At 35.2% G+C, this 17,337-nt stretch overlaps 4 protein-coding genes across 4 annotated transcripts; 2 read left to right on the forward strand and 2 right to left on the reverse strand.

The window, feature by feature from the left end:
• Positions 1–336: 336 nt before the first annotated feature.
• Positions 337–2,741, reverse strand: LOC116020465. The gene is made up of 11 exons (XM_031260939.1): positions 2,600–2,741; positions 2,406–2,502; positions 2,197–2,324; positions 2,018–2,105; positions 1,806–1,944; positions 1,444–1,728; positions 1,121–1,348; positions 880–1,031; positions 743–830; positions 525–620; positions 337–402 (listed from the first exon to the last, which is right to left on the reverse strand). Exons 1-11 carry the CDS (start codon positions 2,739–2,741, stop codon positions 337–339), a joined length of 1,509 nt encoding a protein of 502 aa, XP_031116799.1.
• Positions 2,742–3,265: 524 nt separating this feature from the next.
• On the forward strand, positions 3,266–4,931 carry LOC116020937 (geraniol 8-hydroxylase-like). Its single transcript, XM_031261510.1, has 2 exons — positions 3,266–4,149; positions 4,227–4,931. The coding sequence occupies exons 1-2, from the start codon at positions 3,280–3,282 to the stop codon at positions 4,818–4,820; spliced, it is 1,464 nt and encodes a 487-aa protein (XP_031117370.1). The 5' UTR covers positions 3,266–3,279; the 3' UTR covers positions 4,821–4,931.
• Positions 4,932–7,047: 2,116 nt separating this feature from the next.
• LOC116021036 (geraniol 8-hydroxylase-like) lies at positions 7,048–8,821 on the forward strand. The gene is made up of 2 exons (XM_031261633.1): positions 7,048–8,005; positions 8,089–8,821. Exons 1-2 carry the CDS (start codon positions 7,109–7,111, stop codon positions 8,692–8,694), a joined length of 1,503 nt encoding a protein of 500 aa, XP_031117493.1. The 5' UTR covers positions 7,048–7,108; the 3' UTR covers positions 8,695–8,821.
• Positions 8,822–11,768: 2,947 nt separating this feature from the next.
• On the reverse strand, positions 11,769–13,940 carry LOC116019354 (methylesterase 10-like). Its single transcript, XM_031259529.1, has 3 exons — positions 13,540–13,940; positions 12,954–13,088; positions 11,769–12,271 (listed from the first exon to the last, which is right to left on the reverse strand). The coding sequence occupies exons 1-3, from the start codon at positions 13,921–13,923 to the stop codon at positions 11,984–11,986; spliced, it is 807 nt and encodes a 268-aa protein (XP_031115389.1). The 5' UTR covers positions 13,924–13,940; the 3' UTR covers positions 11,769–11,983.
• Positions 13,941–17,337: the final 3,397 nt, after the last annotated feature.

The raw sequence follows: 17,337 nt of genomic DNA on the forward strand, positions 1-17,337 counted from the left end.
TGAACTAAGCAAATACAACTAAACAAATTTTCAAAATATAATTTATTGAATACAAATGGAATGTATGTTACTAAGAAATATAATTTATTGAATACAAATGGAATGTATGTTACTAAGCAAATACAAATAAACCAATTTTCTAATTTATTGAGTACTAAGCAAATACAAATAAACCAATTTTCTAATTTATTGAGCCTAACTAAACAATTTTCAGAACTGTTTTCTAATTTATTGAGCCTAACTAAACAATTTTCAGAACTGCAGTACATACTAAGTGTAGACAGTAAACAATTTTCAGAACTGCAGTACATACTAAGTGTAGACAGCTTTGCTAGGTTATAGCAGTGCTCCAACTTTGCTCAAAGTTTCTGCTTTACATCTCCTGCCCTTAGATCTTGAATCCTGCAACAATAATCCAAAATTCAAACTGTGGTTTAGTTAGGAATGCCACTTTTATTTTGATCCACAACGGTTTGACCTGCAATACTTTTTTTTAAAACCAAAATAAGAAGCAGTCGCAATACATAACCAATAGGGAAATTCGGGGTACAGTTTAAAACAGAAAGCAACACTAGAAACAAAGTTTCTGCTTTACATCTCCTGCCCTTAGACCTCAAATCCTGCAACAATAATACAAAATTCACAGAGTGGTTTAGTTAGGAATGCCACTTTGATTTTGAACCACACCGGTTTGACCTGCAATACTGTTTTTTAATACCAAAATAATAAGCAGTCACAATACATAACCAATAGCGAAATTCGGGGTACAGTTTAAAACAGAAACCAACACCAGAAACAAAACATAACTGTCATACACAATAGTAACCAAACTGTCCATAAAAAACAGTCATAGAAAACACTCAATCTATCTTCTCTAACTTGACATGGCATTGCTTCACTTTCTTTCCACCCTTGGTTGAGGAGAATGAATCAAGCAAACAACGCTTGACTGGTCCATCAGTAGTACAATCTGTACTACTCGTTGGAGCCAACAGAGCAACAGGACTCTCCCCCTCATCACTCTCAAACCCCTGACCATTGAAAACATATATTAACCAAAGTTAGCATTTGAGGAAGACTTACTGTTTAACTGCATTTAGTTAAAAAAGAAACCCACTACCTCCAAAAATTTATCATCCCCCTCGCTTATAGGGCCTTCAGAGTTAAAGTCATTTTCTTCTAAAGCTAGAAGATCAGGGCAGAGTTGTTGCAGCAGTAACTGGTCAGTGTTAATTTTCACTACAGGAAATGGGATATTACGACGAACAAAGTGTTCCTTCTTTGCTGAAATCTTGAAAAGCATTGTCCTCCCTTTGAGTTCATATATCTCCTTTATGTGTCCAAGGTTCTGAAAAAATGAAGCTACAGATTAGTTATAAGGGTTGACAATAAAATAAATCTCAACTTAAAAAATGCCCTATAACAAATTTAGAAAAAACTTACATTCAAATTCCTTTCATATAGGTCTTCTGCTGCAATACCTAGCAAATCAACGCATTCCCTATCCCATATCAAAAAGGATGCAGTACCCTTCATGTCAACTACACGCACTCTGAGTTTATACTTTCTAACACTACCATCAGGGATTTCATTACATTTGAAACACTTATTGACACCCTCAGAAAGTTTGAGTGCTTTATTGCAACCCTTCTTAGGACAGGAAATATAAAACCAATCACTTGGTTTTTCCACACCATTTACCCTTGCAGCTATCCAAAAGTCACCAAACTGGATAAAAAAAAAAGAATACAGATATTAAATTAATGAATAAGAATTCGCAAATGTATTCCAAAATCATTAATTACATCTTCAGTGTCGTAGAGATCATTAATAGTAATGAGCTCCAGCGATTGAGTGCTCGAATCATCATGAGTGTTTGTGAAACTCATGCTAGACATGGAAGCTATACTCCTCATGGGTGTAAGCTGGGACAGCTCTGTCATACTGTAAATTATAAAGAAGAGTTAATAACAAATATAAAAACAATGAAAAAAGAATTCAGTTCATGTAAACTTACCTTTCTTTAAACTGCTGCATTTCAGGACAATCAATATTAAAGTGAATTTGAGTGACATCATAGGAGGAGCAGATTTTTACATCACCATCTGAAATTATATATGTGTATGTTAGTATAGGTGCACATCTAGAATCTAGAATATGATTTAAAGTACTTTGATAAACAGTGATGTCACTTACCTCTAACACCAAATTTCAGTCTACAGCACTGGATCAGCACATACAGAGGCTCATTACCAGGAGATTGATAGAAAGGCTCAATTTTTGCAACATGGTCATCCCAAAAAGTATAGGTTAAACGATTACCCCTAAGCAATCAAACGCAAATATTTAGCGAACAACAGATGCATCCTACTTATATGGTAAAAAACAGATAATACATTACTTACTGTGAATCTTCTATAACAAAATCAATTAGTCTAGTATCATTGCCATTGATGGTCTTCTGTTGTGGAGCATGTATTTGAACAACTCGACCAATCAAATCTAATTGAAAAACATATGCTGTCAAAAGAAAGGCAGAAAACAGAAACAACTTTTGTACACTAATTAATGGACAGAAAATTAAGATTTGAATGCTTACCAAACAGCTCTTTGTCATTTATGCTTGGGTTACTCCTCAAACTTTGGAATGACCTGATTCTGTACATGTGTCTAGGGAAATTTGCAGACCTATATTCTTTCATAATAGTCTCACCATTGAATTGCAACATGTATTCATGCATACTGGTTTTATAAGTATGCCAGTTGGCTACCACAAAGAAGTTTTTTACACAATAGACAGATCCTTCAACAAAACTGTTAAGGAATTTAGGAAGGATGTCGTTTGGTATATGGGCATGCATAACAGTCCCCTGAAGAGATTATTATTATTTTTTGAAATAAAATATTTTATAATTATTAAGTCTTAAAAAATTGTTTAAAAAAATGGCGCCTAATTAACGGCCATTAGTTTACTAGGTTAGGCGCAACGTAACGATCAGTTAGGACAATGCACAACACGTTTGGGAGCAAAGGACAATGTACAAGATTGCATGTTTTTTTTATGTAGCGATGGCAACGCCAATATAATAATGGCTTTACTGTCAAAATCTAAGACTAGATGAAATGAAAATAGCATATAAGCCATCAGCCTGATATTAAATTACCAATATAACCCTCATAGGTCATACCATAGACGACCATTCTCTATATATATCAAAACATAAAGAGCAGATTGGCATTCACTCATTCCATTATATTCCTACAACTTAAAGAGAGAGAATGGATTTCCAGAACATTATAGTTGCAGTAGTGTTTGCCTGGACTTTGGTCCAAGCCCTCTGTGTAGTAAGCAAAAAGCTTCCACCAGGGCCATTTCCATGGCCGGTCATCGGAAACCTTCACTTGCTTGGAAACCAACCCCACAAATCCCTAGCGCGGCTTGCCGGAAAATATGGTCCGGTTATGAATCTGAAGCTGGGCATGATAAACACAGTGGTTATTTCTTCGTCCAACATGGCCAAACAAGCCCTACAAAAACAAGACTTAACCTTCTCCACCCGGTCTTGCCCCGATGTCGTGAGAGCTTGCAATCACAACCAAGTCTCTGTTGTTTGGCTCCCCGTCGCCTCCAAGTGGACAGCCCTTCGAAAGGCCATGAATTCCAACATCTTTTCCGGCGTCAAGCTCGACAATAATCAGCATCTGAGAGTTAGAAAGATCCAGGAGCTGATTATTTACTGCCAAAATAAAAGTCAGGTAGGGGAAGCGGTGGATATTGGGCGTGCAGCTTTCAGGACTACCCTCAATTTGCTGTCCAACACCATTTTCTCTAAGGATTTAACCGACCCTTTCTCGGACTCTGCCAAAGAATTCAAAGAATTGGTTTGGAACATCATGGAGGAAGCTGGAAAGCCCAACCTGGTTGATTACTTTCCCTTTCTTGAAAAGTTTGATCCCCAAGGTTCAAGACGTCGCATGAAAGGTCATTTCACTAAGGTGCTAGAGCTTTTCGAAGATTTGATTGATGAACGGCTGGAAGAGAGAAAAGTGATGGGCAGCAAAAATGTTGATGTATTAGATTCACTTCTTAACATCACCCAAGAAAGACCAGAGGAGATCGATAGGAAGTATATTTTGCATGTGTGCTTGGTATGTTAATTAGTTGGTTTGGTCTTCGAAATAATTGCTTGATTTAGAACCCTATTGAATCTTACAAGTATTATCAGGATATGTTTGCGGCGGGGACAGACACATCATCGAACACATTAGAGTGGATCATGGCGGAGCTTCTTAATAATCCAAATGCTATGGCAAAAGCTCAAGCAGAGCTGGCTGATGTTATTGGTAAAGGCAAGCCAATACAAGAAGCTGATGTTACCCGTTTGCCTTACTTGCAATGCGTCATAAAAGAGACTTTTAGAATGCACCCTCCTGTTCCATTCTTGATTCCGCGCAAAGTTGAACAGGAAGTCAACCTATGTGGACACACTATTCCTAAGGACTCACAAATTCTAGTCAACTTATGGGCAATTGGGCGTGACTCTAGTATTTGGAAAAATTCATTGATCTTCAATCCTGAGCGATTCTGGAATTTGGAAATAAATGTTAAAGGACAAGATTTTGAACTCATTCCATTTGGTGCAGGTAGAAGAATTTGTCCGGGATTTCCAATGGCAATGAGGATGGTTCCGGTAATGTTGGGCTCCTTACTAAACTCATTCCAATGGAAACTTGAAGATGAGTTAGACATGGAGGAAAAGTTTGGCATTACATTGGCTAAAGCTCATCCTCTTAGGGCTATCCCCATTCCCTTTAAATAGAGTACCTCTTCATCAGTTCATGTTTTGTTGCATTATTTAATAGATATATATTGTGTTGCTGCAAACTAGCTTAAAATAATTGCCAATCCATCAGTCAACTTGCTAGTGATGCATTTTCATTTTCAAAACATAATCACTTATGGTATTTAGTTCATGGGTTTACACACTAGAAATGAGAATCAAAATGATATTTAGTAGTGTTTGGTTGACAACCTTTTAAAACACGACTATGATTTGATTTCCCTTTCAATTAAAAACTTCATTCCCTAATTAAAAGCGGTATCATTTCATCTTATTGGTAATCTAATTTTTACGCTGAATCAATGAAACGAGTATGTGTATTCTAAAGGTTTCTTTAACGACACATAGTAAGTAAGGCAGATCTATAACATCATTTTCATGTATTAGCTCGTCTTCACCAATAACATCAGCAAGCTCCGCTTGAACTTTTCTTATACATAATCTCTAGATTCTAAAGAAGTTCTATCATTGCCCACTTTAATGTGCTTAATGGTGGATCAGTTACCACAGGAAACAAGTCCTATTAACATGTACAACACGTCAACAATGCCTAAGATTCAGTATAGCAGAATTGAAAGGGCTGGAGAAGACATACGACATACCATGAGCATGCGCAGAATGTGAGTCCTATCAATTTCTTCTGGCCTTTCTTGGATGATGTTGAGAAGTGAATCTATGAATTTTTGAGATGGAGCAAAATTAATGGTTTTGATTTACTGGTGATCAAAATCATATACAGTTTCATCGATAACTGGAATCTTACATGGACCAAAAAACTGAGTACAGCAAGGGATAAGACAAGGAACACCGCCCGGTCTCCGTTCTCTTTAATTTGGTCATAAGATGCTACAAAAGTTGGTTTATCAGCTCTCTCCTCCAGAGGTTAGTGGTTTGAGTTCTTGAGGTTTTTTTTTTTTTGAAAGCTGTTCTTGAATTTTAAAAAAATAAAATAAAAAACCAAGAATCTTTTTCTTGGGGAGATAAATATTCAAATTGCAAAAAAAAAAATTATTATATATTTTCTTTTCAAAAAAATTCAAATTGCATGTGCTGGCAGTAATTGCCCAGTAGCTAGCATGATTTTTTTTTGATTTATATACACTAATAATGTATTTTTATTTACCGCCTAAAAGAGCCTAGTATGAATAGTGGTGCAAACCCACTTCCCTTACCAATGTGGACAAAAGCTTACTTCAAAACTTTTCCACATTAATTTCCATCTCAAATGGGTAAATTTGAGAACCAATTTCTCATTCACCCATTATCCATTTTGAGCTTTACAATATATCAACATCTTCGTCTAACTACGAAGAACATGAATCCGCATTGACCCGACCCGGATTGAATGTGGACCCCACTTATATTTGTACCACAAAATGATCACTTAAAATGTCATTTTAAAGCTATTTTTCCAACACCCACTCTTCAAATGCAACCACGGTCTTCACCTTCTTCTTCATGCCCTACAAATGAAACTAAAAACCGATTTAATTAACCGTGAAAAGACCCTACTTGTGTGAGGCCAGGCGGCCAGCTCAATGTGTCCTTTGTCTTTTTGAATCTCCTCCACCGCAATGGGAATGGCCCTAATGCGATTTATCATATTGGGTGGCAAGAATGTTTCCAATTGATGGTATGGATTTTTTTGGAGTCGTTGTAATGCCCCCATAGAAAATTTCTGCAAATCTTGTCAATATCGTCACAAGTACCAACCAGTAGGGTCATTGTTTGCATGGTATAGGTAGGGACAGTGGCAAAGGAGGATTGGACCCCTTCTTCAATATTTAATACACATATTTGGTTCTATGTGACTAATATTTAATTTGTACCAAATTCATGTCCGGACTCCCAAGTCGAAGCCACTGGGAACATAAGATATCCTGCAAACTTATATGTATATATATATTGAATAATGTTATTTTTACATGATTACATCTGAATATTTATCTCCTTATGTTTTAATAAAATTCTTTTTATCCCTCCCTTATTGTATTCTCGCACTTCTTCCTACCTTTTCTTAAGCTTTAATAAAGTTAATTGTTTTAAAAAATAAAATTCTTTTTATTCATGATCTATGGTGAATTGCTGACCTATCTGGCAATAAAAATTATTTCTTTATTTATCAAATATAAAATGAATCAATTATTATCACTTAACTACTTAAGGAGTATAAATTAGGAGGAAAATGTAACCTTGCTCATGTATATATATATATATATAGTATAGTATAGATTAGCATTCCCAGATCTCAGGGTGAGAGAAAGTCAATGGATTTCCAGAGCATTTTGGTAGCAGTATTGTTGGCCTGGGCTTTGATCAAAGTCCTGCTGTGTTTATCAGCAAAGAGAAGAAGCAGTAAAGGCAAGAATCTGCCGCCTGGGCCATTTCCATTGCCGCTGTTCGGAAACCTTCATTTGCTCGGAAACAAACCCCATCTGTCGTTGACACGTCTAGCCCAAAAATATGGTCCAGTTATGAATCTGAAACTGGGCATGATAAACACAGTGGTCATTTCTTCATCCGCCATGGCCAAACAAGCTCTGCAGAAGCAAGACTTAGCCTTTTCTACCCACCGGTCAATCGCTGATGCTCTGCGAGCTAACAATCATTCCCAATTCTCTGTTGTTTTTCTCCCTGTTGCCTCCAGGTGGAGAGCCCTCCGTAAGATCATGAATTCCAACATCTTTTCCGGCAACAGGCTCGAGATCAACCAGCAGCTGAGGGCTAAAAAGATCGAGGAGCTTATAATTTACTGCCAAAAGAGCAGCGAGGTAGGGGAAGCTGTGGATATTGGGCGTGCAGCTTTCAGGACTACCCTCAATTTGCTGTCAAACACCATTTTCTCTAAAGATTTAACCGACCCTTATTCGGATTCCGGTAAAGAGTTCAAGGATTTGGTGTGGAATATGATGCTGGAAGCTGGAAAACCCAACCTGGTTGACTACTTTCCCTTTCTTGAAAAGTTTGATCCCCAGGGTGTCCGGCGTCGCTTGACATGCCATTTCACTAAGGCCCTAGACCTTTTTCAAGATTTGATTGATGAACGGCTGGAGGAGAGGAAAATCAAAGGCAACAAAAATGAGGATGCATTAGATTCACTTCTCAATGTCAGCCAAGAAAGGCCTGAGGAGATTGATATGACTCACATTCAGCACATGTTCTTGGTATTTATGTCAATCCCCTTCATGTACTCATAATCTCTGCTATACTGACTCTTACACGCAGTGTCATATATACATGTTAACAGGACTTATTTGCGGCAGGAACTGATACATCATCAAGCACATTAGAGTGGGCAATGGCTGAACTTCTCAAGAACCCAGAAGTTATGGCAAAAGCTCAAGCGGAACTTGCAGATGTTATCAATAAAGGCAAGCCAATACAAGAATATGATGTTACTCATCTTCCTTACTTGCAATGCATAGTGAAAGAAACATTTAGAATACATCCACCAGTTCCGTTCTTGATTCCGCGTAAAGTTGAACATGACGTGAATCTATGTGAATACACTATTCCCAATGACTCACAAATTCTTGTCAATGTATGGGCAATGGGGCGTGACCCCAGCATCTGGGAGAACCCATTGGTCTTCAAGCCCGAGAGATTTTGGAATATAGGAATGGATGTAAGAGGACAGGATTTTGAGCTCATTCCATTTGGAGCAGGCAGAAGAATTTGTCCTGGATTACCTCTAGCGGTAAGAACAGTTCCAGTAATGTTAGGGTCTTTATTGAACTCATTCGAGTGGAAGCTTGAGGGTGGCATTGCACCCATGGATTTGGACATGGACGAGAAGTTTGGTATTACATTGGCTAAAGCTTGTCCTCTTAGGGCTATCCCTATCCCCATTTAACATACAGTGTGTCACTCCTGATTGTGTTCTGTAAAAGAAGTGTCCAATAAATGAATATGCATTGTATGTCCATTTTAATTAGCTTAGACTATATTTGAGAGTGAAACAGTGCAACCTTGATTTTGAAGTTCTATGATTGAGGCATCTCATGTTATTTATTGTTATTTAACATAGTACATGCCATGAGTGTTAAAAGGTTTACTATTACCTATAACTTGTGGATGCTTGAATTCTAACATATGAAGCTAAGAAATTAATGTTAAAAAGTGACAAACAAGAAATTGTATCCATATGACAGGTGTCCTTCAATTCGTATGTTGGCATGCTACCGTCCAAGATTTCTGATCGAGAACGCACATGGAGAAATACTGGAAATAATGTTGATGAACACCGACTTACAGATTTGTATTTGGATTAATTGTGGGCAAGATTTGTATTTTGGATTTTCCCTTGAAAAATGAGCTGCTAATTATATTGTATATTAGAAAGTCAATTATTTATAGATATCACACGATGTGATATTTATTTTTATTTGTGGGCAAGATTTGTTTTTGAAAAAAAAAGAAGTTAAAAGCTAATAATTTATTTTGAAATACTTTTTTTTTTAATACTACTAACTCTATTAAAATGCATTATCTGTTCATAACTACTTTTCAACCTCCCGTATAAAGGGAAGGGTTTGATGCCACTGGATTATTTTGAAATACTTAGAGAGTTGTTTAAAAAATTATTATTTTAAATTTTTTAAATTTTATCAAATCGGGTTTATAGTTTTTTTGTAGTTACAATAAAGAGTTAATTTCGTTTTTTGTCTTAAATTTATAGGTCTTTTAATCTTTTTTTCAAAATATTTTTTTGGTCCTAGTATTATTGTCGAATGAGTATCTTCGTCATTCGTCAACATAATCGTTTAATTTTTGATAAAATAATAAGAGTTTGATCTCCTACCAAAATGAGATTGTTGGGGAAAGACCTTTGGTGTTGAGATGCTATAGTGATTTATAACTCTTGACACAATAGTATTTAATTTTATAATTAGGGTGGTAAATTGAAAATTTTTAAAAATTAATTTATTTGGACGGATGTTAACGTTGGTAACAACGTGATAGAAATTGATAAAAAGAAAATAAAAAATATAAATTAAAATAAACAAAGTAAACTGCATAACAGTAATGTAGGAACTAAATTAATTAGTTTAGCCATATACCAAATACGTGTATACGTTTTCTTCCAACACGCAGATTGATGGACTCTAACTTTTAGGTGGATTATTTGATTAAATATATTTGTATATTTAATTTTAAATATATATTGCTTGTCAAAACAAAAATTAATATATTTGTCGTGTTTTCCAACCACACAGGATCGTGTCATGTCATCTGGGTTGGGCTTAGCTTTCACCAGATTTGCCCTACTGTCGCAAATCTCAATCGCTATATTTTAATCATATTCCAATTGCCAAGGACCTTGTAGTCCAGTGGCGTCAAACCCTTCCTTTTATATGGGAGGTGGTGAGTTCGAGCTTCAGTGGAGTCAATACTGACTCTTGTGCTTTGAAAAAGTAGTTATGAACAGGTACTACATTGTAATAGAGTTAGTAGTATTCAAAAAAAAAAAAAAACCATACTCCAATTTATAAAGTAGACTTTGTTTCAAAACAATATTATTTCATAACATACATGAACATTATTTTTAGTTTCGTTATTTTTCGTTCAATTAGAAAGAAGGTTGGTCTCTTCAAAAAAAAAAAAAAAGAAAGAAGGTTGGTATTACATGTACAAATATGTAAATTGTAGGTATATAATTTATTAATAACTTGATATGCATCAAAGGAAAGAAATAATTGGTGTTAATTAGTGGAAGGTCGTCTAAAAGGAATGAATCTTATGTAATTATAAGTTAATTGACTAAATATTATTATGTATATTAGAATATATAATTACCTTGTATAGTTAAGAATATTTGTAGTAACTTAATTATTATAGGTGTTAGTAATTTAGTATAAATAGGACCATTGTATATGAATACCGGAGATCCGTCAAGAGAAATATATTGTTATTCTATTATGTTAAATTTTAATTCTTCTTCTTGGAGTCCTCACACGCTCGAAGTGTGAATTTGGAGTTGGCCGTGACTCGAATACGATTAGGAGCCAAAAGCCTGCTTGAAAGATTTCTTTTGTTGCGTACTAAATTTCGGTACGTAACATATATAACTATATGATTATAATCATCTACACATAAAAAAAATTTTAAATGCACAAAAAATCAAAATAGATTAAAAAAAATAAACTAAATATAATGAACATTCTAAAAGTACAAATCATGAACTCTACAAGTGCCACATTTACATGAGAAACCCAATCCACATCTACATACGCATACAATCATCTACACAAAAGAATATACACACAGACTGACAGCCATTTAAACAAGTATGATATATCTAAATAAATAAATATGTATGTGCGTGCACGCGCATCACAAAGTGTTCAGAGCGGTGTGATGCGATTTTGTGATATGTGGTGCATTTTGTGGTGAATTATACTTGTACATTTTTTAATACTGTGTGATGCATTTATGCATACCTAATAGTGCAACTCGCACGATCGTAAGGAAAGTTCTATCCGCATTTGAATCAATATATAGGCTAATGTTCAAGTGCGTCCACTTATTCCTATGTGTCAAAGCCCCCAGTGGCCTACCTCGTCAAAAAGCAAGATAGGAAGGGCTACGCCCGTTTTGAAGGTTCTACTTAAAACACACGGCGGAGGCGTGGAGAGCATGAGGTAGACTGTGAGGACGTATTCAATTTCAATTGTAATCCAACTTTCTTTTCAATTTCGAGATTGCATCTTTCATTTCTTTAATTCAATTTGTCTTGCAATGGTTTCCATTTCAATTCATGCTTTTGTTTCAATTCGAAGTATATCTTCATATTGGGATTTGGATTTGGATTGAACTCTTTTGTTTTGGATGCTATGTGAATTGAATTGCAAGATAATATGAGATAGTGTAATGACTCAATGATGGTTCGAATTGTGAGCTTGATTATTTAAATGGACTCTTGCATAATTTGGGTCTAATTATGTAAGATATTTATTATGAATTAACTTAGGTAATAATTGTAGCACGATAACTTCAACAATCATAAATTTATTTGTTACATCCAAAGTGTTGGGGTCGAATATGTGACTTCATAGGTGGGTTTAGCTGGACTACATATAAAATTTCAGACACTTCTAAGACTGCATATTAATTATTTCATTTCGAGTATATAAAAATTTGTGTCACGATGAATATTTAGCAGCAAGCTCCAGCAAGGAGATGCAAAGTTCTCGAGGCTTAGACAACATGACCATATGGGCAGCTCCACCTATGGATTTCACTTCATCTGGAGGGCTATTTTCGACATTGTACTTCTGAAACTCTTCACTCATAACTTCATCGTCTTGGCACACAACATATGCCCTTCTCACTGTCCCATATTTACCCTCGGTGAGCAAAGATTCCTTAGCCAAATCCTCCACGTAGAATCCATTCGGCCTCATTAGCATCTTTGCTAGCTCCAAATCCTCCTACATGTATTTATAACAATACAAACTCAATTATTAGTCTTTTAAATAAATAGTACAAAAACAAATATTATATTGAGTTTTTTTTTTCTTTTTAATAAAGGAAACTAACTTGGCAATCACTACAAAAAAAGGGTACATGGGCTAAACCCCGTTCTTAAAATTAGGAGTTCGATCAAAAGGTTATATTGATTAACTTATTGTATCGTTGTCAAACGTCTTTTAAGTGAATAGTACGGTAATACACTAATACAATTCCAAACCAGAAAGTCATGTCATGTCATGAGTGCAGTTTGACACAAATCTTATATTTTAATTTAGCAGTTGGACCCTGGTCTTAAATTGTGTATTTTTAGTATATTGAAATTGTAAACTTCTAAAATATAGTTTTGAAAATTTGTAACGGGATCATCACAAATTCTAAAATTTTAAAAGGTAGGTTCTAAAATTTTAAAAGGTAGGTTATAAAGTAAATTATGAATTGCCGTAAATCTGTTTAGTAACTGACATGAAACGCATCTGACTGCATAATTCCTGCTAATTTTAACTTATTATATCTTTGTCAAACGTGTTTTGATTGATATGGATGCCTTGAAGCTACACAAATAGAATCTCAAATAATTGATGCTTATTTTACTAATATTGTTATTAAGCACAAAATAGTGTAAGATCAGAATATGCATACCTCTTTGCAGTGTTTGTAGAGTATGGCTTTCATGAAATTTGGCCCAAAAATAGCAGAAGTTGGTGGGTTTTCCAATCCTCGCTCGAACATCACCTCACAGTCCATGAGTGCATCTGCTGTGTTTCTTCTGAAATACTGACGATATTAATGGAAACAGGAAGAAATTAGATCAGGATTTCAAAAAGAAAAACAAAAAAACAAAAGTTATCATCAACTCTGCAATACTCTTTCACTTTTAAATATAGGCCTTACTTCTATAGCATTATTTTCTTCCTTTTTTTTGAGTTCTACTGACTCGGTTACAATGTAGTATCTGTTAATAGTTACTTTCTCAACCTACTGAAGCACAAAGAGTCTCGAACCCACTCCCTTCCACATGGGAGTGTACACCGGATGCCGCTTGACCACAAGGCCTTTGGCAATATACAATTTTCTAATCAGCTTAACTGGTGTGAGTGACCGGACACTCCTGTCCTTTAAGAGGGATCTGGAGTTCGAATCTCCTCTTATACGAAGAAAAAATTAGTTTGGTCAGCATTTTAGTCAGTAAAATTATTTGCACTTGGGGGCGCGTTGGAAATCTCACCTCTTGGATAAGAGTGGCCGGCGGGGATTTACAGGCGGGCATGTAGGCAGATACAAAGACGGCGACGGAGATTTTGTCGGGGAATTTCTGCATGGCCAGAGAAACGGGAATTCCCCCGTAGCTATGGCCGACCAAAACAACCTTTTCATCTCTGGGAAGCGCGGACATGAAGTTGAAGAGCGGTTCCACGTACTGGAACACGGTGGCGACCTCGTCGATCTGTTTCCGGTGGTTCCCGCATCCGGCGAGGTCCAACGCCGTGACTCGGTGGTTGCCGGATAATCTGAGAAGAGGAATAAGCTTGTACCAGCACCATGCTCCATGCCCAAACCCATGAACCAGAACAAAATGATGCTTCTTTTCTGCATTTCTCATCATCTCCATTTTTTTTTTTTAATTTCTCTCCGAATACTGTACAAACACAATTCGCAGTAGGCATAATTTATAGGGCATTTCACGCGTCGATATACGGGGTCCACCCACGGTTCTCGCATCTCCATTTTTGGCAACGAGACTGCTGACTTTGACTTCCCACTATTTTTTTGGTTTATATATCTACAGTGATAAATTTTATTTTTTTATAACAGTTCCCAAATTGCACAAAAAAGCAAAATTCACTAAAAATACTATACCCTGTTTGGTAATATAGTTAGCTGATCGGCCAATTTAAATTTATTTGACCACTATTAATTATTTACTTGGTTAAAGATTTAATATAAATGTTTAATTAGTTTTTTGTAACTGTTTATTACTCTAAAATGATAAAATTTAAAAAGCATATCAACTTTTTGAGAAAGCCATTTTGCATGTAATCAACTATCAGCTAACAGCTAATTTATTAAGCATTTTTCTACCATCATTATACTATTAAATTTACAAATAATTAAATTAGTGGTTATTTTCAAATCTTCTATATTGTACTTTTGTTATCTTGACTCAAATTCCAAAGATAGAAGTACAAAACATATTGGCCATGTTAATATGTTTGGCAAATGGCATGTTAATATGTTTGGCAAATGGCGGTTAGCGATTAGCGATTAGCGTTAGCGATTTGTGATTAGCGGATTGTGTTAGCAAATTTAATCAGCAGATTATATTAGCAATTTGTAAAATGATGTTTGACAAGATTAGTTATTTAGGTTTAGCGATTAACATGTAAAATGGTTTATAAGGACATTATAAATAATAAAATAAAAATAGAAATAATATAATAATAAATAGAAACAATACAATAATAATAATAATAATAATAATAATAATAATAAGAGACGAAAGGGGCCTGACTCCCCTTTAATTTTGTCCCACATCTGCCAAGAAACAAAAGAGGGGCATTGAAGCTCCTCTATAAAAGGGCCTCAATACCCTTGTTTTTTGTTTTCAATACCCATTCGATGTCCCACATTGGATGCCTATTGAAGGGAAGCCTCAAGGCTTCTTTACTTGAGAAGGCTTGAGGGAGTTGAGGCTTCCAAATTTTCTTTTTCTTTAAAAAAATTATAGAGGGGTGTTTTGGGGAAAGGCCAGCCCTTTGCCAAAACCCAAACGCGGCTTCTTTTTTTTTTTTTTTTTTTTGCAAACAAACGCGGCTTATTGCAGCGTTTGGTGTTTCAGCACTTTGGAGCCAATCCGTTGCTCCAAACATGGTAATCAAAAAATGGCGAATCCAGTATCCAAACATGCCCATTTTTTTTTGAAATAAACATGCCCATTAAATTCAAACAAAAATTATTATTTTTAAAAATGATTACTTCATTGGAATCATCGAGTTACAATGATTTGTTTCAAAAAAGAATTACAATGATAAAGTTGAATATCAATTCTAATAATACTACTTATAGCTCGATCTACTTCTTTTGGCTGGTACCTACTTTGCAATTAAAAAGTACACTGCCTACTATCCAAATGTAACCATTGCATTATGATCATGAATAAAGGCATCCCCTAATTTTTTTTTTCAATAATGTTATTCAATAGACACTTTTAATCCAGTTAAGGGAAGTTTGGCTACGAAACAAAACCCCTAATTTTATGTAATATTTTACCCGTCGAAAAAAACTCGTCGGATCAATAGAGGGGACGGTTGTATTCACATGACTATACATAAGAAATACGTACTTTAGTTTTCAAAACATGCCTATTAAGTTTTAACAAATGGAATTGCGTCATATATGGCTTGTCTTGTGACCACAATAGCAACCACAATCCTTATGTTTCGAGTTTAATTTCTCATATATTGGAGTAGTTTATTAGTCTTTTCAGTTTGAACCGGTTAATTATAAGCAATCTAAATTGATCTACCCTCTTCTGTTCTATACTAGTTAAGGATAAAGCAAGTTTCATGCACCTTCAAATAGCGCTACATTCTTTTTTGTAAATCAAAGTTATAACATAAGTTGTTTTCTGACACAATTGATACAATTTCAATTTCTAATTTTTTTATATAACTTAAAATTTTTAACTTTGTCGGTCTTGAATATATATATAGGTGAACCCACCCATCCAAGTGCATAGCTTCAATTTCAAACACACGTGTGATTGTGGATCAGTGGATTAAGTGTCATAAGCACGTGGGACGGCAAGAAAATAATATCTGCAACTGTTGATATTGCCGAAAAAGATGAAGTTAGGGTGCGTACCTGAATGATATATTCGTGTTAATGAGTCAATTTTAGTAACTGTTTATATACAGGATCGGAATTGTACGAATGAGAAATATTTATATTTTAGCTCAAATTTGGTCAAGCTGGTCATACCTTAATGTACGGTCAGTGTGGATACACCAATAATATATAATAAATGCATTAATAGTGTTAGAAAAACGCATAACAATTAAATGCACAAAATGCACCATAAAGCGCACCACACACTTAAAAAAATGCATGCATCATATTTCCCTACACATAATGGTGCATTTTCGAACACTGTATGGTACTTTAATGCATATCTAATGGTGTGTTTTGTGGTGATGCGTATCTAATGGTGTTTTTTCTTGTGCATTGATGCATTTTTTGTTGTGCGTTTCCTAACACTATTGATGTATGTTTGCATAACTATTGGTGTGTCTGCACTGACCGTGCGCGCACGTAAGGCACAACCGCACTAGAACTAAAGTGTGTGTGTGTGTGTGTGTGTGTATATATATATATATATATATATGGAAGGGTTCAAGTGCGGTTAAAGATTCCCATGCGGCTGTGCTGTGACCAATGCTATTTAAAAAAAAATTCTAAACTGATTGCACCTTAAGCTTCTAATCTACGCATTTAAGTTGGATTAATATAAATAGGACTTTGCAGAGAAAATCTTATAAAGAATATTGGTTGTGTTTTGGAACTGCGAAAAACAAAAAGTGTCCTAAAGCCTCAGACTGACGCACATTAAGAAGGAAAACAACTCACATTAAGAAGGTAAACCACGCACCTAAAGCCTAAGGCCAACGCACCTTATGCACACAAACCACACACCTTAAAAAGGAAAATCACGCACCTTAAGTTTGAGTTAAAATGTATGATTTGTTAATAACATTAGCTGATTGCAAAAAGTTGTTTGATAGGTTGGCTGTTAGCTGATAGCTGTTTGGTATAATTTTTTTTCTCAAAAAGCTAATTGAAAAGACTGTTTTGAGTAGCCTTTTGAATTTTAGTATTTTAAAATTACAAAAAGCTTATTAACTAAACAACTAATAGTGATCAAATAAGCCAAAATTGGCTGATAGGCTGATTATTTACCAAACAAGCCTATATATATTCCTGCACAATAATGACCCATGGACGGCCAGTACTTTTTGCTTCTTCTTTC

Source organism: Ipomoea triloba, chromosome 5 (assembly GCF_003576645.1).
Source record: "Ipomoea triloba cultivar NCNSP0323 chromosome 5, ASM357664v1".
NCBI classification, from domain to species: Eukaryota; Viridiplantae; Streptophyta; class Magnoliopsida; order Solanales; family Convolvulaceae; genus Ipomoea; species Ipomoea triloba.

Bases quoted from the DNA above. Each gene is read 5' to 3' on its own strand.
- LOC116020465 (XM_031260939.1), bottom strand. From the start codon at position 2,741: ATGCATGAATACATGTTGCAATTCAATGGTGAGACTATTATGAAAGAA. The intron at 2,503-2,599 runs GTAAGCATTCAA...TTTTTCAATTAG, and splicing joins AAATGACAAAGAGCTGTTTG to ATTTGATTGGTCGAGTTGTT. The intron at 2,325-2,405 runs GTAAGTAATGTA...TTGATTGCTTAG, and splicing joins TTTGTTATAGAAGATTCACA to GGGTAATCGTTTAACCTATA.
- LOC116020937 (XM_031261510.1), top strand. From the start codon at position 3,280: ATGGATTTCCAGAACATTATAGTTGCAGTAGTGTTTGCCTGGACTTTG. The intron at 4,150-4,226 runs GTATGTTAATTA...AAGTATTATCAG, and splicing joins ATATTTTGCATGTGTGCTTG to GATATGTTTGCGGCGGGGAC.
- LOC116021036 (XM_031261633.1), top strand. From the start codon at position 7,109: ATGGATTTCCAGAGCATTTTGGTAGCAGTATTGTTGGCCTGGGCTTTG. The intron at 8,006-8,088 runs GTATTTATGTCA...ACATGTTAACAG, and splicing joins ACATTCAGCACATGTTCTTG to GACTTATTTGCGGCAGGAAC.
- LOC116019354 (XM_031259529.1), bottom strand. From the start codon at position 13,923: ATGGAGATGATGAGAAATGCAGAAAAGAAGCATCATTTTGTTCTGGTT. The intron at 13,089-13,539 runs GTGAGATTTCCA...TAATATCGTCAG, and splicing joins CGGCCACTCTTATCCAAGAG to TATTTCAGAAGAAACACAGC. The intron at 12,272-12,953 runs GTATGCATATTC...AAATACATGTAG, and splicing joins TCTACAAACACTGCAAAGAG to GAGGATTTGGAGCTAGCAAA.